Source organism: Callorhinus ursinus, unplaced genomic scaffold (genome assembly GCF_003265705.2).
Source record: "Callorhinus ursinus isolate GAN/ISIS: 27379988/994484 unplaced genomic scaffold, GSC_fseal_2.0 scaffold27, whole genome shotgun sequence".
Lineage (NCBI taxonomy): Eukaryota > Metazoa > Chordata > Mammalia > Carnivora > Otariidae > Callorhinus > Callorhinus ursinus.
The window spans coordinates 22519564-22541279 of record NW_027397089.1 but is presented as its reverse complement, the minus strand read 5'-3'; the positions used below and the strand labels follow the sequence as shown (position 1 = coordinate 22541279).

At 36.8% G+C, this 21716-nt stretch overlaps 1 protein-coding gene across 6 annotated transcripts; it reads right to left on the bottom strand.

Moving 5' to 3' along the window:
* Positions 1–3893: 3893 nt before the first annotated feature.
* Positions 3894–17586, bottom strand: CLEC7A (C-type lectin domain containing 7A). 6 transcript variants are annotated; one of them, XM_025879880.2, is made up of 6 exons: positions 17391–17586; positions 15573–15671; positions 14293–14427; positions 13034–13185; positions 11151–11269; positions 3894–5285 (listed from the first exon to the last, which is right to left on the bottom strand). In XM_025879880.2, exons 1-6 carry the CDS (start codon positions 17491–17493, stop codon positions 5150–5152), a joined length of 744 nt encoding a protein of 247 aa, XP_025735665.1. In that variant the 5' UTR covers positions 17494–17586; the 3' UTR covers positions 3894–5149. The 6 variants fall into 6 exon arrangements, with proteins under 6 accessions (XP_025735665.1, XP_073734090.1, XP_025735667.1 ...); XM_073877989.1 differs by lacking the exon at positions 11151–11269; XM_025879882.2 differs by lacking the exon at positions 14293–14427.
* Between the last annotated feature and the right edge of the window lie 4130 nt (positions 17587–21716).

Genomic DNA, 21716 nt, shown 5'->3' with positions numbered 1-21716 from the left:
ATAACCTACTGAACGGGAGAAGATATTTGCAAATGACATATCCAACAAAAGGTTAGTATCCAAAATATAGAAAGAAATTATACAACTCAACAACAAAAAAACCAAAAATTCCAATTAAAAATTGGGCAGAAGACATGAACAGACATTTCTCCAAAGAAGACATTCAGATGGCCAACAGACACATTAAAAGATGCCCAATAACACTCATCATCAGGGAAATGGAAATCAAAACCAGAGTGAGATAACACCTCACACCTGTCAGAATGGCTAAAATAAAAAACTCAAGAAACAACAAGTTTTGGCAAGGATGTGGAGAAAAAGGAAACTTCTTACACTGTTGGTGGGAATGCAATCAGTGCAGCCACTCTGGAAGACAGTATGGAGGTTCCTCAAAAAATTAAAAAATAGAACTACCATATGATCCAGTAATTGCACTACTAGGTATTTACCTAAAGAATACAAAACACTAATTCAAAGGGATACATGAACCCCTATGTTTATTGCAGCTTTATTTATAATAGCCAAACTCTGGAAGCAGCCCAAGTGCCCACTGATAGGGGAATGGATAAAGAAGAGGTGGTGTGTGTGTGTGTGTGTGTGTGTGTGTGTGTGTGTGTGTGTGTGTAATATATATATATATATAATATAGGAATATTACTCAGCCATTAAAAAAGAATGAAATCTTACTAGTTGCAATGACATGGATAGAGCTAGACAGTGTAATGCTAAGTGAAATAAACCAATCAGAGAAAGACGAATACCATATGATTTCGTTCATATGTGGAATTTAAGGGAAAAAGTAATGAACAAAGGAAAAAAGAGACAAACCAGAAACAGACTCTTAACTACAGAGAACAAACAGTTACCAGAGGGAAGGTGGGTGGGGGGATGGGTGATAGGTGATGGGGATTAAGAGTACACTTATCTGATGAGCACTGAGTAATGTATGGACATGTACCTGAAACTAATGTAACAGGGTATGTCAACTACACTGAATTTTTTTAAAACGTAGTCTTCCTGTTGTCAACTCAATGATCTTTCTTCTTACATTATAGGAACTCAATTTAACATTTTATAACACTTTCGGTAGACCATGATCATGAACAATTACACAATTAATTGTAAGTCAGGACTTTTAGAATTATTGCTAACTACATGTGACTTTATATGTGACTCCAGGAAACCAGGTAATAATTTTTACCTAAATTTCCTAAGCTCAGAAGGAAATGAAAAAACCGTTTTAGATGTCCAAAAGTCTTTCTTGAATTAATAAAATATAACTGTATTATTTTACCAATATTTTTCTATGTTTTGGTTATTAGCTTAGCTAAATCAAGCATACAAAATATAAAGAAATGGAGAAGATGCTTGGGTGGGGACAGGCAGGCCCTATGAGGGGTTAGGAAACACATACTGTAGATTTATTATGTGTCTCAAACTATGTATTGTTCATCAGGTTATTCTAAATAAAACAAACCTAAAGAGAACTTTCTCTTGCAGCATGCCTTGTAAAAAGTAGTAAATAAAAAATTATTTGGTTATTTGCATTGGATTGATGTATTAGAAAAGGTTACAGGAGATAAGGCGGTAAAAAAACTTGAAGGAAGAGGTAAGTGAAACACATTGAAGAAAGGAGCAGGAAGATCAGTAATAGAAATTGCAACAGCTGGGGCCTGAAAGAATACATTTAGAAGGTGCTAATGATTATGATTCTCATGAAAAGCAATTAAAACTATTCTCCAAACTTCATTGATTCAAGTAGATTCTTGATACTTTTCACTAAACAACCTATATTAACATTTTTCCTACTTGTCCTTAAATACTTATTTTTTCAACAATGACAAAAATATTTTTTGAACACCTGCTTCATTTCAGGTGCTATTCTCAGATTTTAGGATGCATCAGTATAAAACAAAACTCTCTGTCCTTTAGAGCCTATATTTTATGGAGGAAGGCAGATAACATAAAAGAAAGTAAGTAAATAATAGAGTATATTAGACTATAATAAGACTTATGAAAATATATGGAAGGTAAGGGAGATTAAGAATATACAAAAAGGAGGAGTACCTGGGTGGCTCGGTCAGCTGGGTGACTGACTCTTGATTTAGGCTCGGGTCATGATCTCAGGGTTGTAAGATTGAGCCCTGCATCGGGCTCCACACTCAGTGGGAAGTCTGCTTGAGATTCTGTCTCCCTCTGCCCCCATCCTCTCTCTCTCTCTCTAAAATAAATAAATAAATAAATCTTTAAAAAGAAAAAAGAATATACAAAAAGGCGGATTGGTAATTTTAAATATGGCAGTCAGAGTCAGCCTCGTTAAGAAAATGATGTATGTGCAGAGATTTTTATAAGAAGTACAAGAGTAGGTCCTGCAATATGTAGGGTAAGAATCATCCAGGTAAAGAGAACAGAAAGCTCAAATGCCATGAGGTGGAAGCATGCCAGTTATTATGAAACAAGAGAGAAACCAGTGTCCTAAATGGAATGAGTGAAGAGGAGAAAAGTAGATTAGGTCAAAGGAGTAAAGTGGCCCACCGACAATTGAAAAGGTCTTTTCTTTTTCATTTCAATTTATTTATATTTAGTTTTACTCTGAGGTACATGGGAAGTCTAAGGGATTTTGAGTAGAGGGCTGACATGATTTGTTTTAAATTTAAAAGATCACTCCGCATGTTTGAAAAAGGAGCTTAGAAGGACAAAGGCGGACACAGGGAGATTACTTTGAAAATTACCACAATAACTCAGGCCAGAGAAGATGGTGGTCCTCCAGTAGGTAAGTGTTTCCTCTAGCATGATCATTACTCATCTTGAATTTACCCTTTAGATAGAAGTTCAGGGGCGCTCGGTTGAGTGACTGCCTTCGGCTCAGGTCATTGTCCCCGGATCCTGGGATCGAGCCCCTCCTCGGGCTCCCTGCTTGGCTGGAAGCCTGCTTCTCCCTCTCCCACTCCCCCTGCTTATGTTCCCTCTCTCGCTGTCTCTCTCTCTCATTCTCTCTGTCAATTAAATAAATAAAAAAAAATCTTAAAAAAAGAAAAGTTCAGCTAGTAGCTATTTTCCCTTTTCTGTCTCTTAGAAAAATGGATGTTTCCTGTTCATTCCCACATACATGCCCATGTAAACTGTGGTATAAACATGTATTAACAAGTCAGGTGTAGTATGCTTGGACCATCTAGAGCATCTTACTTTGTATCATCATTTTGTTATAGTCACACTTTTATCTTTAAATCATAAATATTTAAACAATAAATATTGTTGTCTGCTCTAAGTACATTCTGCATCCAGAATTATTTTTGATTTTATGACTTCTCAAATCATCCACTCCATCCTCAGGACCCAGGAGGAATTGATCAAACCAAAAACAAAATTAAAAGACATGGTACTCTTCAAAATCTCACCTTGTGCCTTAATTTAACTCTCAAATTATCTTTGCCCTTTTCACATGTCTTTTCATATAGTGACAATTCAAGTTTGTATATTAAAAGGCATTAAGAAACTTCACCAAAAATTTCTATATCTTCTTCTTTTCAGTTTTTAAATACTTAAGATCCCGAATTTATTCTTTTTTTTTTTAAGATTTTTTATTTATTTATTTGAGAGAGAGAGAATGAGAGATAGAGAGCATGAGATGGAAGAGGTTCAGGGGAAGAAGCAGACTCCCCGCTGAGCAGGGAGCCCGATGCGGGACTCGATCCCGGGACTCCAGGATCGTGACCCGAGCCGAAGGCAGTCGCTTAACCAACTGAGCCACCCAGGCACCCCCGAATTTATTCTTCAACATAAAACTACTACTATACTACCTCTTCCTAAGAGCCAAGTTCATCATCATTTTCTTATGGAGAGAGGGCATATTGTGATAATGTTTACTACACACAGCATTTGGAGGCCAAAGGTTCTTTGATTATCATTTTTTTATTACAGTGAAATTCACATAACATAAAATTAACCATTTTAAAGTGAAAAATCCAGTGAACTTGTTGCAGTTTCTGTTCACATGGTAATAACAATGGAAATAAAAACACGACCAAGGGGAAAATTTAAGAGAAAATAAGAAAGAGACAGATCATCATATAAGGAAACACGTTCCAGTAATACCTTTTAATTGTAATTATTGAAAAATTGCTAAAAACTGCAAATGGTAATCATAAAAAATAGTAAGACATGTTTTGCCTTTCAGAATGTTAATACCTCAGTGATAAGATTTTTTTTTTTAAGATTTTATTTATTTAGAGAGAGAGCACGCATGAGCAGGGTGAGGGGCAGAGGGAGAGGGAGAGAGAGAATCTCAAGCAGACTCCACGCTGACCATGGAGCCTGACACGGGGCTCAATCTCAGGATCCCGAGATCACCACCCCAGCCGAAATCAAGAGTTGGATGTTCAACCAACTGAGCGACCCAGGCCCCTGGATTATTTTTTTTTTCTATATTCATTACCAGATCTTTTTTGATTGATAATATTTACAATGGACAACACTTTCTTATAAGAGTAGTTACCATACTATTTCACGTTATACAAGATCCTATTAGTCAGAGATGTGGCAGACATATTCTCTGGGCTATTTAACTGAGGGGAAAAAAGAGATGGAGTTGCTGCTTTTTCATGATGTTTTTGATCATAACCATATTGATGAACAAAATAATAAAATATCTCTGATTGTAGTGAAGATTTTTTTTTCCCTCATTTTGCTATTCAGAAATACATTTTGCCTTCCACCTGTGTCTGATACACTATTAGACATGGAGGAACATATCATGGAAACACATCGTGTGTACTTCAGGGGCATTTTTTAAGGACAAAAAGCAACTCTAGTAGACCCAGAAATAAAGATCTTCTTGAAACACCAAAGATTTATGGCCAGTTCCATGTTAATATTAGGTCAGTCAGTGGTGGAATGAAGATTTAAGTTCAGCTGACTTGACTCCATTTCTAGGGCTCTATTAACTAGAACCTAATACTGGTCTGCCATTTAAGTTGGTAAGTTCAGAATCATAGCTTCTCCATTCTCATCTAAGATTAAAGTTGGCTGAGCTCTCTTGATATTTTCAGCAGTTATTTTGACCTCAAATATCTCTCTTTTCTGTTTTGTTTTCTGCCCTTCTTATTATTTTACATACTTCTGTCTGCTCTTCCACACTGACACCCCCCCATCATTTTACTGACAACTTCTTCTCACAAATACTGTATGAGGGCACACTACAAAGTTGGTTGTAAATTATTGACAGGTGAATCCACACACAACTGTGAGATGAGTTTTCTTGGGTTTCTGTGCTTCTGATTTGAAACCTGTTAAAATAAATGAGGCAATTAAAACAAATGTAAGAAATACTGTCTACTATCTACAGAATGCTGAAATAAATTAGCGAGGATATGGGTAAGGATATTGGTGAAAAGAGTTCCTAAGTGGTTATGTTACTGGGAAAGGAAACTTGAATTTAGATTGCATTAGTTCTCAAATGGTAACAGAAGAGCATTCGTTATTAAGGCATAAAAACGACTCAAAAATTTTTTAAGAAAAATACTATTAGTCACATAAAACTAAATAAAGCTCCTGACAAGAAAAATCATAGAGTATTCTATAGACAGTTCTTTATTTATCTTTCAACCTCTTACCTAGAAGTATATTTATCAAATAAAACAACAGACTAGTGAAACCAAGCAGAAGAGTTATTATTGAGAAGTATCTAGAACTAAATGAAGAATCATAGGTGTACCTGGGTGGCTCAGTCAGTTAAGCATCTGCCTTCAGCACAGGTCATGATCCCAGCGTCCTGGGATTGAGTCCCACATCAGGCTCCCTGTTCAGTGGGGAGTCTGCTTCTCCCTCTACCCCTCCCCCCTGCTTATGATCTCTCTCTCTCATGCTCTCTTTCTCTCAAATAATAAATAAAATCTTAAAAAAATAAATGAAGAATCATAGATATCAAGGCCATTTAAAGGCGGGGAAAATAGCATTATATATTTTAATGCATTCTGAAGACAGAATTATATTACAATACAGTGATAGACAATTATGATAATTATCATGGGTAAGTGGGAGTACCACTCTGTTCTATTGCTCTTCAGTCTCCTGAAGGAGCAGTATTAATTAGTCGAGCTTAAAAGGTAACACTGGCGGGCGCCTGGGTGGCTCAGTTGGATAAGCGACTGCCTTCGGCTCAGGTCATGATCCTGGAGTCCCGGGATCGAGTCCCACATCGGGCTCCCTGCTCAGCGGGGAGTCTGCTTCTCCTTCTGACCCTTTTCCCTCTCGTGCTCTCTATCTCAAATAAAAGGTAACACTGGAGCACCTGGGTGGCTCAGTCAGTTAAGCGTCTGCCTTCCACTCAGGTCATGATCCCAGGGTCCTGGGATCGAGCCCCACATCGGGCTCACTGCTTAGCAGGGAGCCTGCTTCTCCCTTTCCTCTCTGCTTGTGCTCTCTTTCACTATCTCTGTCTCTCTCTCTCAAATAAATAATAAAATCTTTAAAAAAAATAAATAAAAGGCAACACTGAGCTTCACTGTAAAAGCTGTGAACTGATGCTCTTCAACCTGTGTATCCAGCTCTTCTTGGTCCTGGGGCTAGAGGATTGAGACAATTCTTTTGTAGAAATGACTAGGCTAAAAGCATGAAACAACTTTGATTCAGGCCTCAGGGAGAATTCTGACTGGTGTTCTCCAAAAGTTTTCCTTGACGTCCAAGAGTTTTTTTGGGTATGGACAGAGTTACGTTAAGTTACTGCCACCCAGGAAACCAAGGCATAGTAACATATCAAAGTGATAATTTGGGCCCACTCTTGTGATTTTTAGAATCCACTAGTCATATGTTTAAATAGCAAAAGAAAACTCAAGACGAACACGTGCTATAAAAAAAGTAGGACATATATTTTGTCAAGATTGTTAACAAATTCACTGTGCTTAGGCCGGTGGGAGTGAAATAGTTAAGTGGTGTTAAAATCAAAATGTGATCATACTCAGCAGTTTGTATTATTTACACCCAAATAATGCCTACCAGAAGCGAATTAAAAGCCACTCTGTAAATTTCAAATTAATTCTACAAACATTTAAGATGTAATGTTGAGCACACTATCAAAAATAATCAGGCATGGGGCACCTGGGTGGCTCAGAAGTTAAGCGTCTGCCTTTGGATCAGGTCATGATCCCAGGGTCCTGGGATCGAGCCCCGCATCGGGCTCCCTGCTCCGCGGGGAGTCTGCTTCTCCCTCTCCCACTCCCCCTGCTTGTGTTCCCTCTCTTGCTGTGTCTCTCTGTCAAATAAATAAATAAAATCTTAAAAAAAAAAATCAGGCATAAAAATCAAATAATCCAATTAAAAAATGGGAAGAAGACATGAACAGATATTTCTCCAAAGAAGACATTCAGATGGCCAACAGACACATGAAAAGATGCTCAATAACACTCATTATCAGGAAAATGCAAATCAAAACCACAGTGAGATATCACCTCACACCTGTCAGAATGGCCAAAATCAAAAACTTAGGAAACAAGTGTTGAAGATGTGGAGAAAAAGGAACCTTCTTACACTGTTGGTAGGAATGCAACTGGTGCAGTCACTGTGGAAAATGGTATGGAGTTCCTCAAAAAAATTAAAACTAGAATTACCCTCGGATCCAGGAATCACACTACTGGGTATTTACTTAAAGAATATGAAAGCACTAATTCAAAGGGATACATGCACCTCTATGTTTACAGCAGTTTTACTTACAGTAGCCAAATTATGGAAGCAGCCTAAGTGGCCAACAATAGATGAATGGAAAAAGAAGAGGGGCTATATATATATATATATATATATATATATATATATATATAAAATACACACACACAATGGAATATTATTCAGCCATAAAAACGAATGAAATCTTGCCATTTGAAATGACATGGATAGAGCTAGAGAGTATAATGCTAAGTGAAATAAGCCAGTCAGAGAAAGACAAATACCATATGATTTCACTCATATGTGAAATTTAAGGGGAAAAAAACAAATGAACAAAGGAAAAAAGAGACAAACCAAAAACAGACTCTTAATTATAGAACACAAACAGGTTACTAGAGAGAATGTGGGTTGTGAAATGGGTGAAATAGGTGATGGGGATTAAAGAGTATACTTTATCATGGGAAGCATTGAGTAATGCATAGAATTAATGAATCACAATATTGAACACCTAAATAACACTATATGTTAATTATACTGGAAGTAAAATTTTAAAAGTTAATAACAAAATAATCAGACATATAAGAAAAATCAACATGAATGAAAAATAGGAGAAAAACGTAATAGAAACAGACATACATGAGTATAAGACGTTGGAATTATCAAATACAAATGTTAAAGCAACTACATTCTAGGAGTTAAAAGATAAATTTGAAAAGGTTGGAAGAAAGCTAGGAATTATAAATAGTGACAGAGTAGATTTGACAAAGAACCAAGTTGAAGTTATAGAACTGAAAAATTCACTAAACAAAATTAAAAACTTTTAACACCAGATTAACCACAGATGAGAAAAAAAATTGAGAAATGAAAGATATATGAGAAGTAAATATATAAAGAAAAAAGGATGAAGGATTGGGCGCCTGGGTGGCTCAGTTGGTTAAGCGACTGCCTTCGGCTCAGGTCATGATCCTGGAGTCCCAGGATCGAGTCCCACATCGGGTTCCCTGCTCAGCAGGGAGTCTGCTTCTCCCTCCGACCCTCTTCCCTCTCGTGCTGTCATCTCTCATTCTGTCTCTCTCAAAAATAAATAAATAAATAAAATCTTTTTAAAAAAAAAGGATGAAGGATTAAGCAAACAAGACATACAGAATGTTGTAAATGGGTCTATAATGTATATAACTGGAATCCCAGAAGAAGGGAAGAAAGATAGAGTGGAAGCAACATTTGAAGCAAGTTGGCTGAGAATTTTCCAAAGCTGAAAAAAGGCACCAGGTTTAAAACATATATTACCTTCAAAGAGCTGACCTTTCAAAAACAATAATAAAAAATAGGAAAACATTATAACAGTATCTTTGAGCGGCTGAGAGAAACAAACTACACATTTCCAATTTTATAATCAAAGAAAATATTTTTTTAGAAAAGTTGAAATAAAAACAGTTTTAGACACAGAGAACTAAACTCTAAAATTTCTACTCTAAAGGGAATAGTAGAGAGCGTTCTTCAGGTTTAAGGAAAACGGTTGAAATGGAAGGTAGGAGACAGAAATAAATAGGAAGCAATGCAAACCATAAATACGTGGAAATATCCAGATGAACTGTGTATAAATCTATACATCTACTGTTTTCTAGGGCTATATTTTTTACTGAATCTGAGATGCCATCAATTGTTGAGAGACCATTTATTTAACTAATACTGTGAAATAAATTCATCCAAGATGGGAATTTAGAAGAAAACCCTGCAGAACAAAGGATTATTCTGGTGTAGGAGTAAATGAAAACAAACTACAACCAGAAAAGAGTTAACAGTGAGAAGTGCCTGTCTCAATCTTGCCACCAAGTGGAAGATGGGAGAAAAAAATTACATCCCCTGAGAAGTTGAACCACAAGCTCATACTTACACAGATCTTCTAATTGAATCCATAATACCAGTGTATTTAAATAACAAAACAAAACAAAACAAAAAAACAAGCAGAGTGTTCAAGTAATCTCAGGTTTGTGGTGCCTCTCTTTGACTGGCAGAAGCAAACACTAAGCCTTCTTGACAGGGCTCAACTTGAGTTCAGACCTACAGTGATTATAAAAGCCTGCAGTTGTAAGACAGGTGCCATTTGTAGAGATTTAAAATGTGGGGAAAGATGTGACAACATTAAAGTATACAAAAATAATAGCATATAAATTGGGGAGGGAATACACAGAGTAAAGAAATATTCTAATATATTTTTATATTGCCCAGGAAGAACATTATAAAACAATTAATATTAGACTTTGATGAGTGAAGAATGTGTGTTGTAATCTTTAGAGCAACTATGAAAAAATTAGTAAGAGTAAATTCTAAATTAATATAAGAAAAAATGGAGTCATAAAATTATTTAAACAGTTCAGAAAGAGGAAAGACAGAAAAGAAGAAGTACTTTGAATGGGCTGTGCACCTGTACAGTATAAAAATTCTAAATCTATATGTGCCTAATAATACATCATCAGCACATCAAAATAATTACAGAATTTCAAGTAGAATCGCAGTAGGAGATTTTAATATACTTCGGAAACTTTGCCTTTTCCTGTCTCACTTTGTGAGCTGAGACATCTCAGTGTAGCTCATCTTCTTTCTACCTGACCCCTGGGTTTCACACCATTAGCTCCCCTCGTTCCCAGCCCTTCATACTTGAAGGGAATTTATAGCCCCAGGCTTTCCTGGGTCACCAGCTTGCAGATGGCAGATTGTGGGCCTTAGCTTCCATACTCATGGGAGCCAATTCCTCATAATAAATCTCCATGTAGCAATTATTCCTCATTGTGTGTGGATCAGTCAGAGTTCTTCAGAACCAATAGGAGATCTATATAGATCTTCTTCTCTGAAGAACCCTAGCTGATCCACATACAATGAGGGAGAATTTATGATGAAAATGGAAATATGTTTAAAAGAACTTTATAAAGTGTGAAATGTGGTTACTTTCAAAATTAATAATAGCATGTGTCACATATTTACTAGGTACAGAACACTATGCTAAATGATTTGACTTTTATCTCCTTTATCTTAAAATCCTAACGGACAGGTATTATTTTTATTCTCATTTACAGATGAGGAAAGAGGGAGGGGTTCAGGTAGGTCAAGCAGCTTAACCAATTTCACACAGTGAGTGAGCCAATCATTGTCTCAACCTGAGAAGTGACTCCAAAGCCCATGCTCTTCACCACAGTTTTATACTAACAGTGATGGGTCCTAACTGGACTACTTCAAACAGGTGCCAGATGCCCTCCTTGTAAGAAAGCTGAGGAACATTTGTGTCGACAGCACTAGATGACCACTCAGCGTATTGCGACTGTAAAATTCTCCTCTACCCTCTTTTCTTTTTTTCCTGATTCATTCTTTTTCTCTCTTCATCACCATTTCCCTTTCTCTCATTCTCATAAACGACCCACAAATCAGATTCTTAACTGCTTGACATGCTCTTGGCTTTCTGAGAAAGGGTGTGAAGTTTTGTCTTTCCAGATACTTACAAGTTAGAAGAGAACGTTGAGCCATCCTCCCAGAGCCATGGTCCTTCAGTCTGATGGCGAGAAAGCCCTATCCAGAATGAATTATCAGGTTGAAAAGACATTTGCCTTACGATAAATTCCTGTAGGAAAGCATAAATACAAATACATGTCAAAGAGTCACTGATAGAATGAGACAGACAGAGATGATAGAGATAAAAAGATGGAGAGAGACTCTGACAGACACTGAGAAAGAGACAACAGATTGAGTCGCCTTGGTGAAGAATGCATGCATACCCTGGCATCAACCTAGAGAGAAGTGTCAATTATTAAATGCCACTGAGTGCCTCAAAAAGTATATTTCATTTCTTCAGAGTCATTATTGTTTAATTTTCCAATAAGGAATAGACCCATAATGTCAAAATTATAATGCCTCCATGCAACCTGCCTGACAAGATCCGAGAATGACAGAGCTCCGAGGCAATTTTCATGGACAACAGGCCACTATCTTCTCAAATCAAATATATGAATTTGTCACATTTTTGTCAAGAAATCCTTTGCAGAGTTAGATAAAAATATAAAAATAACATAGTTCCACTGCATGTTCTATGAATAAGTAATTTGAGGTTTAATGATGACACTTGACAAAGGACAGGAACATTGAAAAGCCGGATAGACTTCCAGTGTCATTCCCTTTCTTTGCCACAATCTACTTCCATTCATTTTCATGCGAACTACAACTGTCAGGTATTGCAGGACAGAAACACAAAAGTTGAAAGGAAGTGAAAGTAAATGTAGGAGTTACAGATTGTTTAGATTTATAGTGTAGAGTGTTTCCTGACTATTAATCCCTTCTTATAGCCCAACCAAGTTCTACCTTTCACTCACAGTGCATTATAACTCCCACTTTTCTGTAAAACTTTATATATCCAGGGATCTCTGTCTTAATTCCTATGTCATTGGGTGCCAATACCAGATATTTAACTTTTAGCAGCTATTTAGTTGTTTCTTTCTTCTTACAAACTATATAAGCATTGAAATAGCAAGGCTACTTTTTAAACCTCTTTGCCTTTCCTGGTATCTTGCAAAGACTAAATGACTTATAAATGTATATTATCATTGCTGCTATTTTCCTTGATAATGACGACAAGGGGGAGAATTTTCTATTTTACTCCACCAAATTTAAGAATTGAAATCCAAATGCACAAAACTGAGTAGTGACCTGATTGTTATTGTCATGCAAACTTGGAGTGTGTTCGAATAGATTTGTTTTAAAATAAAACACACCGGGGCCCCTGGGTGGTGCAGTTAGTTAAGCATCTGACTCTTGGTTTTGGCTCAGGTCTAGATCTCAGGGTCATGAGATCAAGACCTGCATCAGGCTCTACACTCAGTGCAGAGTCTTCTTGAGATTCTCTCTCTCCCTTTGACCCCCTCCCCGCCTCAAGCACACGCACACTCTCTCTAAAAGAAAATAAATAAAATCTTTAAAAAAATAAAGTGAAAATATTTATTTTTGAATTAATTAAAAAACCATATATTTTACCCACTTAATACATGCTGTTATTATAATTATGGAGGATACTAAATGTGACTTTCTCTTAGGGAAAATATATTTTTTTAAGACTTTATTTATTTATTTGTGACAGACAGAAAGAGAGAGTGCTAGAGAGAGCATGAGTGGGGGGAGGGGCAGAGGGAGAGGGATAACTCCTTGCTGAGTAGGGAGCCCGATGTGGGGCTCCATCCCAGGATCCTGGGATCATGACCTGAACCGAAGGCAGACACTTAACCGACTGAGCTACCCAGGTGCCCTCTTTTAGGGAAAATTATCATTACCTGGACTCTACCTCTATTTTTCTGCTCAATATAGACTATAGATAATTATAACTGAAGTCTACACTTACCAGTTCCTCTGCACTGTCTATCTTCAGGAGGTTAGAATGCAGTTGAGAGCACTGTCTTTTACTTCTATTCCAGGAAGCTAATGATGTGCTAAATAGATAACAGTTGTTTTTATGTATGATCCAATTAGGAGGACAAGAGCTGGAAAAAGCTCCTGGAAATAAAAAGTAAATACAATGAGGTTCATAACATACCAATTTGCTCTTTCAGTGCAAGCATCATTCATCCCAAGGATACTTAATAATCAATGAATTGCCAGTAATATATTCCATTTTCAGTTCAAATTATAGGTATACGATTTTTACAGAAGAGACCACATTGAAACCCCCTCATTCATTTAAAACTTAAAAATGAATTAACTATAAACAGTGTTTTAGACAGTCAACCCTCCTTTCCTTCTTGACCTGTCTTCCATTCTTTCACCTTCAGTCTGTTACTCCCTTTCTTCATGATAATTTTTAAAATAAATCAACTCAAAATCAATCTTCAAGATATACAGTAATTTCATGTTAACTTATTTTAGAGTTGTGAGATCCATTTAAGAATGCGACTTTCCAAATGAGAAACGTATAAGAGCAATTATTCACGTTATAGAGTATCTCTACTTTCTATTTTTAGCTATTTGATACAAACAGTGAGGAGGTATCGTCCAGAGATGGAAAATTGAAGTCAAAATATTGTCATAGTCAATTATGATACAATTAGAAATAAAGGTCAAGTGTGTATAAAATTGTAATGAATTGTATGATTAAATATAACCAGAGTTTTCAGGAACGTATCTATTCTATTAGGTCTATGTCTCTTGTATATGTTTAATTCACATACAATTCTTATTCTAAGCACATTTTCCCTTTTTTCCTTTTCTCTCTCTTTCTTCCTTTCTGACATCCAATTTCCTATTCTATCTCTGTTACTTTAAAATGTCAATTCTTAAGGGGGGGAGAACACATTTCTTTCCTTTGCATCAAATTATACAATCTCCTATAGGTCTAAATATGTAGAAAGTGATAAATTCGTCACTAATTTGAAAAAAAATATCCAACTTAGAAATCATTGGCCGAATGCATGGGATATTTATATCACTTTATTACATATGTGACAGGGACATACTATACTGAGATAATACTGATGTGTGCTTTCCTTGGATGCACAATCCTTGCATGGAAAAATACTGTCTTTACCAACCCTACCCCAGGCCTTAGCCACAGTAATTAACTTTCCTGTTTCAAGGATTCCATTCATCTTTTAACCCTGCCCTTGCCTGTGGTTGTGAGAGCCTTGGTAGGAGCCACATGGTCTTCTAAAGATGATTGTGTGGGTTGACTGTGGTTCTCTTTATTTCTTGATGGGAAGCTGTTCTTCAATGGGTTGCTCCCTGAATTGGATCTCCAAATAGCTTCATATACCAACAACAATTACAGTGACAGGAAAAAAAAAGTCATTCTACTATATTTGAAATTATAAGTCCAAAATCCACATTTTTGTTGGAATACAAAGGGATATATTTTTGATTAATGATAAACAGATAACACATTGCTGATTGAGAGGTAAAAGTAGTTGAAAGATAGATGATAGATAGATAAATAGACAGATGATATATGATAGAGGATAGATAAATAAATGGAAAGAAAACATTACTTCCATGAAGGTGTAGGAAAAAGGAGAAAAACAAAGCAGATAGAGGAGTGTGAAAGAGAGAACAAGAGGCACATGAAATACCATCAATTGGAGCACGATAGATTTGAAATAGTAATAAATCTTCTATCTTTCTTCTGTTATTTAAAAATGAGAGCTCCTTGGGTCGCCTGGGTGGCTCAGTTGTTAAGCATCTGCTTTCGGCTCAGGTCATGATCCTGGGGTCCTGGGATTGAGTCCCACATCGGGCTCCCTGCTCTGCAGAGAGCCTGCTTCTCCCTTTCCCTCTCCCACTCTCCCTGCTTGTGTTCCCTCCCTCGCTGTGTCTCTCTCTGTCAAATAAATAAATAAAATATTTAAAAAACAATAAAATAAAACCAGCTATTCAAGGAAGATACTAGAGCAATATAGTTAAGAGTATGTATTTTTTTAGGGATGCCTGAGTGGCTCAGTCAGTTAAGCCTCTGACTCTTGATTTCAGCTCAGGTTATGATCTCGGAGTCATCAGATGGAGCCCCATGTCCAGCTCAGTGCTGAGTGTGGAGCCTGCTTGGGAATCTCTTTCCCTCTGTCCCCCCCCCCCCCCCGCACTTGTACTGGCTCTCTCTCCCTCTCTAAAACAAAAAAAGAAAGAAAAAAAGAGTATGCGTTTTTTTCAGTCAGATTGCCTAAATTTCTAATCATGGTCTTACCTCTACCTAGTTTATGGCCCTAGAAAATGAAATGCACCTCTCCCCACCTCTCACTTCTCTTATAAGTAAGATGAATTAGTAGCACTGATTCAATGTGGTTAACATACAGATTCAATTAGATTATGCATGTCAAGCTCTTAAAAGAGTGCCTGGCACGTAGTAAATGCTTATCAAATGTCTGTTGTTGTTGTTGATCTCCCCCACCAGTACTCACCCCTGGTACCCAGGATCACAGCTATCACCAGTATTAGCAAGCATAGGATTCCCAAAGTCACAGCAATGCGACGCCAATGAGGAGATGTAGCAGAAGTTGCTAGGAAGCCAGAGGGAACAGAAATTAAAATGAAGAAATATGACAAATCACAGAGCATTTCAGTTCTACAGTTCATTAAAATCTGGAAAATTCTAAAGTGAACTATTAATCTCTGATATGCAGATAATCTAGTCATCTAGGATTATCTGAATTTTCCCTCACATTTAGCATAACTCTTTAGGTCCTGGAACTATAATTTCAGCACAGTGCCCTGATATCTGTACACTCCTAATTTCAGGTTCACACTGATGGTCCTGACATTACCAGAGTTTCTGAAATCCCACTCATTTTTATAGAAGACATGCTACTGTAGGGGAAATAGCCCTGGTTACTGAGGACAACCTTCTCTTTTCACTTATTTGTTGCATAGCTTTGGGAGAATTACTCCCACTGTTTATTCATTTCTCTTTGTGAAACATTGGGGTAATAATACCTCAGAGGATTATTGTGGAAACTAAATGAGCTAACACATAAAAGCACCTAGTCTAGAGGCTACTAGCACATTATACATAACTCACTGTTTGCCAACAAGTACGTAGAAACATACACCTGCCTCCCTACCTCTTGCATCATCCAGTTTTTCTAGTCCTCCTCAACAGGTTGAGAAAGAAAAGGATTTCATAAGTGGTAAAGGGAAAATAATTGTACAATGTGGGTTACCATAAAGCAGAAGAGAGCAAATCCTCATGTCAAAACTTATGAATAATCTTTCTCTTGATAACAGGAAACTCATTTTATGTTAATACCACTGCACCAAGGATATAGTTCTGTCTTTGAGAATAAACATTACAAGCATTTCAGAGAATTGTCAAATAGAACCACAGAGGAAACTACATGACTCATTCTATTAAGGGAGCGAGCATATAATGCCTTTCTCCATATTTTACTCCTTTTCTATTTTGTTTAAGACTCATGTTCTGCAAATGGAATCTTTTCATCTAGCACATATATTTTCCTTCACTAGTATACAAAAGACTCCCATTTGGTTAAGAAAAAAAAATCCAAATCAATGTCTTACCCCCAAAAACCACATCAGATTCATGATTCCAAAACCTATGACATCTGAAGTCCCTTTGGCCTTTACCACAAAATCACAAATTTGTTTTTTCCCTCGCCTATCTTCTCTCTCTAATCTCCAATATCCTGATGTTGTTCATACACATTACTTTAAATTTCCATGACTTCCATTCTATGATTTACTCCTTTCTACCAAACAAGCAAGTCATGCCTATTGAAATTCTTACATCTTTGCATTTCATCACACTTATTTATAGTTCCTTACTGCTGAAGTGTCTATTTCTACAGAACAGAGAAATTGTGTTTTCTTTTTTTCTTTTTAAAAATTTTATTTATTCATGAGAGACAGAAAGAGAGAGAGGCAGAGGGAGAAGCAGGCTCCCTGCTGAGCAAGGAGCCCAATGCGGGACTCAAACCCAGGACCCTGGGATCATGACCTGAGCCAAAGGCAGAAACTTAACCAACTGAGCCACCCAGGCACCTGAGAAATTGTATTTTCTGCCATCTTAATAATTAATTTAAATACTAATAATTAGTTACCAAATGCTTGCAACGAACAAAGATATTTCAAAATATCTTCAGTGACTTCCGAAAATCTTTTAAAAGGTTTTCAGCCTACAAATCATAAGTCTTTCAAATCTTCTCCACATAAGTGTTTTAGTTGATGAGAACAAGAACATTGAAAGCAAAAAGAAAAGATACCTTTCTCTAAGACCACAGGTCTCCCAGTGATGCCTTGAGAGCGGAAGTCTAATTGAGTATAACCATCTTCATCCAAATTTTCTACCTCAGAACGGGAATCCATTGTTCTACTGAGTTCCTAAGTTGCCACAGCATTTGAGAGCTCTTTCCGCTCTTAAGACAACTGCTTGTGGACAAAAGAGGATGTATGAGTCAAATCATGTGGGGTAGGCATTTATTGAGTTTTAACAAGTTGAGCTTAAGTAAGTAGTCCAACCAGATATAGCCAAAGGCAGGAAATGAAAACTATGCTGTAGTAAGTTCCCATTTGTACTTTTAGATCCTATTTCTAAGACCAATGAGTCTTTTTTTTTTTAAAGATTTTATTTATTTATTTGAGAGAGAGAGAATGAGAGATAGAGAGCACGAGAGGGAAGAGGGTCAGAGGGGGAAGCAGACTCCCTGCTGAGCAGGGAGCCCGATGCGGGACTCGATCCTGGGACTCCAGGATCATGCCCTGAGCCGAAGGCAGTCGCCTAACCAACTGAGCCACCCAGGCGCCCAAGACTGATGAGTCTTAAGAAAATTTTAAGGCAGCACAATAGATAGATCTTTGTGTCAGACCAAATATAAGAAAAATGAAACATGAATTCACACATGCATTCATTTATTCATGTACTTGCTCATTCACTAAACGTTTATCAAATGCCCATCTTTTCAAATGGCAGGAGCTGGGGATATAGGGATAAAAGATATCTGTGAAGCTCACTGCCTATTAGAGGAAACCTACAGACAGGTGTGTGAAGGATGCCATAAGGAGGCACTGTAACGACAAAAAAGAGAAGCAAATTTCTTCAGGATTTGTCAGGGATTGATAATTCAAAGTAGTAATTATTTATTGAACAATTACTCTGAGCTAGGTATTACCCATTGCCCATGTTTTCTCATTCAATCTCAATTTTCCAACAAGTCCATACGGTATATATTTATTTTAATCTTTTAAAGATTTTATTTATTTATTTTTTGAGAGAGAGCATGAGAGATAATAGAGGGAGAGGGAGAAGCAGACTCACCACTGAGCCTGATGTGTGGCTCGATCCCAAGACCCCAAGATCATGACCTGAGCCACCCAGGTGCCCCTTTTTTAATTTTCAAATGAAGAAAATGAGATACAGAAATTTTAGTCCCTTACCCAGTTTTAAGAAGCTAATAAAAATATTGAAGCAAAGACTCAAACTAAAGTGTACTTTTGCTACAAAATGCATGATCTGTTCATACACTTATACTACAAGTACATGGTCCCCCTTTATTTGTGGTTTTGCTTTCCATGGTTTCAGTTACCCCCAGGCAACTGCAGTCAGGAAGCAGATGATCCTCCTAATGTATTGTCAGAAAGTCAATAGTAGCCTAGCCCTATGTCACAAGGCCTATTTCATGGCTACGTATGTACAGGAAGAAGAAAAAAACGGTACACATGTAAGGTTCAGTACTTTCCACTGGGGATCTTGGAACATATCCCCCAGAGATAAGAATAAACTAGGGTGACAGCTTATGGAGAATTCTGGGACTGAAATATTATGCAAAATACCCAAATTAATGAGATATGGAAAACACTTATCACTACTGGAAACCGGAAAGGTACCCAACCCACTTACAAGACTATGAAGCAAGCAGAATGAAGGAGACATCTGAAACGAAGCCAGACACTCATTAGAGCGGTGAGGACAGCTTTCATTCAGTAACAGAATTACTGTGGAAAAGAGGGACCAGCATGAAGGAACTCAACTTCCCCAAAACAGAATACTAAAGACTTTTTAATGGTATGCCAAGGGAAAGACATTGAGTGGTATTAAGAGGTATTAAGATTTGTTAGTTGGTGCTTATCTAGGAGAGAAATAAACTTCTCCTATCTTTATGATTGTGGCACCCGTACATATTAAAGCAAGATGGTGACCCTGCTGAAGTTAGACCCTTATGCTCCCACAGGGACTGGGGAAGTGAGAATTGTCTCTCTTAACTCCCTGAATGTTTGCATTTCAGAGAGATGGCTCTCAAGTCCTTGAAGAAATAGTTTCAAGTAGTAGACTTTCTTTTCAAAAGGTCAGAGAAAGGAATTATAATTGTAAGCTTTCTAAGATAACTGCTCTAAGAGGGGATTTAGAGGTGTGTCTATCACCAAGTTTTGACTAGAACAAACAGTATATTTTCCTGGAAGCACTAAGCTTTCTCAGGCAGGCATTTCGGGGGTGGGGGGGAATCTAGCCATGCTAGACGATGTCAAGTCTCTTAGTGCAGAAGTTTGGATAGAGATATTATAGCCAAGAGCTCTGTGGTTCTTACTAACACATATCAAAATGGAAGGGTTCAATGGAGAGTAAATAGTTGAGTTTCTCCCCCTAACTTAGCCTGCCACAAAAGTTTTGCTAACTTTCTGTAGACACATTGCAAAGTAGTCGTGTGGATCTTAATCTCAATGTTCATCAGCCTCCCAGTTCTATAACACAGTCTTTTGGAAAACGGGATTTTTCACAGATTGCATATCTGGTTCAAGCAAGAAAAGCCAGCCTTCTAACAGAACAGTAAGGAGGTGAGCACCTTCCAGGCAATAATAGCTGGATTTCTACTGTCAATCCAGACCATCCACTGGGAGAATTTTGTGTAATAACTTTTATTTTCTAGGAATCTCTTCCTCTAATCACAATCCTACAAAAACAATTGGCTAAGTTGTCAAAGAGATTTTCAATAAACATAAACTTTAGTCTTCTCTTTTTGTCTGGGATTAAAACAATTTAACAGTGATTACACAAATCCTTGATGAACCAGAAAAAGACATCTCTCAGTATTTCAGTATTTCAAGGAACAGGAGGGGGTGGGGAGAACAATCCACGTATTCAGAGAAAAATACCCCTGGTTAAACATTAATGTAAGAAGCAGGTGAAAAACAAACCAATCTAATCAAAACAAACAACAACAAAAATTGCAAGCAACAATTATCTAATTCACATTCTCAGTGAAATTAAATTTGATGAAAAATTGCATTCATACAGCAAGTTTCTCTTGAAAGATGAAGAATCTGAGAAGAGTTCTTAAAAATGAAAAACACATTTTATAAAGTGAAAATACAATTAGTTGAATCAAGAATAACATTAAATATTACATCAATAAGGCATCACATTTGGAATAGCTGAATCAGCCTGGTCATGTTTTCATTTCTATATATATTTAGCTTGTTGTCAACAGTAGCATTTACTCCCAGAATTAAAGCTCAAAAAATAATATTTTTCCTACACAAATATCTATTTTGTTAGGTTTACTAGAATGAGTGTTAAACCAGAAAAAGGAAACACAGGAGAGCCTGAAGCATATGTTCAGGGTGACTCTTTGGAAAACTTACATAAAGAAGTGAATAAAAATAAATAAATAGATATAAATAGATGAATAAATGAATTAAATAGAAAACAAGATTATTAAAAACAAATTAGCATTCACTTAAAACCGTAGAAAAAAAATATTGAGTCTACAGGAGATAGAAACCTTCCAAAGTATCTTCCCCATTCATGTTCACAAATTTCCAAAAAATCCTGAAATTTCATCTCTAATTTGAATGCTAACTTGGATCTCCTCCCTCCCTCCCCACCTTCTCTACCCTCCTCTATCAGTTAAGCAATTAAACATCAATTAAACATGTACCATAGTCTCAGAAGCCTGAATACAAAGAAGAATGAGACCCAATCCCCATCCTAATTGGCTTCACATTGTATTTGGAGGACAAAAAAAAACAAAACAAAACAGAAAACAAAAACTTAAATTGTTTAAGTACTTCTGGTTTGGGCAGACCAAAAAATTACTTAGCTTTGTTCACAGCACTCTTTCCAGTTTTAATTTTAAGCTTATCACAAATGAGGTAATTGACATGGAATTCTTTCTTAGAGGGCTAACAACTTCTTAAATAAGCCAAAGGCCGTCTTTATATCAATAGATCCTTCATAGTTACAATGTGCCTTCAGTCATCTTTTCCGAATTTTTCCAAATATATTTATGCTCTTGCTACCCTTCTGCTCCAGTAGCTTCATGGTTTCCATTTGCTACATTGTTCACATTTCACATATAACTTCTACTATCCCTTCCACCTTTTGCCTCTTTTCTTCCATTTTACTGGGGGAGAAGTATATATAGTGTATACATCACTCTCCTATGGCATTTGTATTTGAAATTTCCCAGTCTCCCCAAGGAAGAGATGAATTTATGTGTCATTTTCTTATTGTTAGATGCTTATAACGGTTTTCCTCACTAATTCTTGAGTTCTTAAGCAGTGGTATACCTAGCATATTCAACACCGAGACTGTT

Coding starts and splice junctions, on each gene's coding strand:
- CLEC7A (XM_025879880.2), bottom strand. CDS start 17,493: ATGGATTCCCGTTCTGAGGTAGAAAATTTGGATGAAGATGGTTATACT. Junction 13,186..14,292: donor CAAGGCTCTCACAACCACAG/GCAAGGGCAGGG, acceptor TTTTATTTCCAG/GAGCTTTTTCCAGCTCTTGT. Junction 11,270..13,033: donor TAGACAGTGCAGAGGAACTG/GTAAGTGTAGAC, acceptor GCTTTCCTACAG/GAATTTATCGTAAGGCAAAT.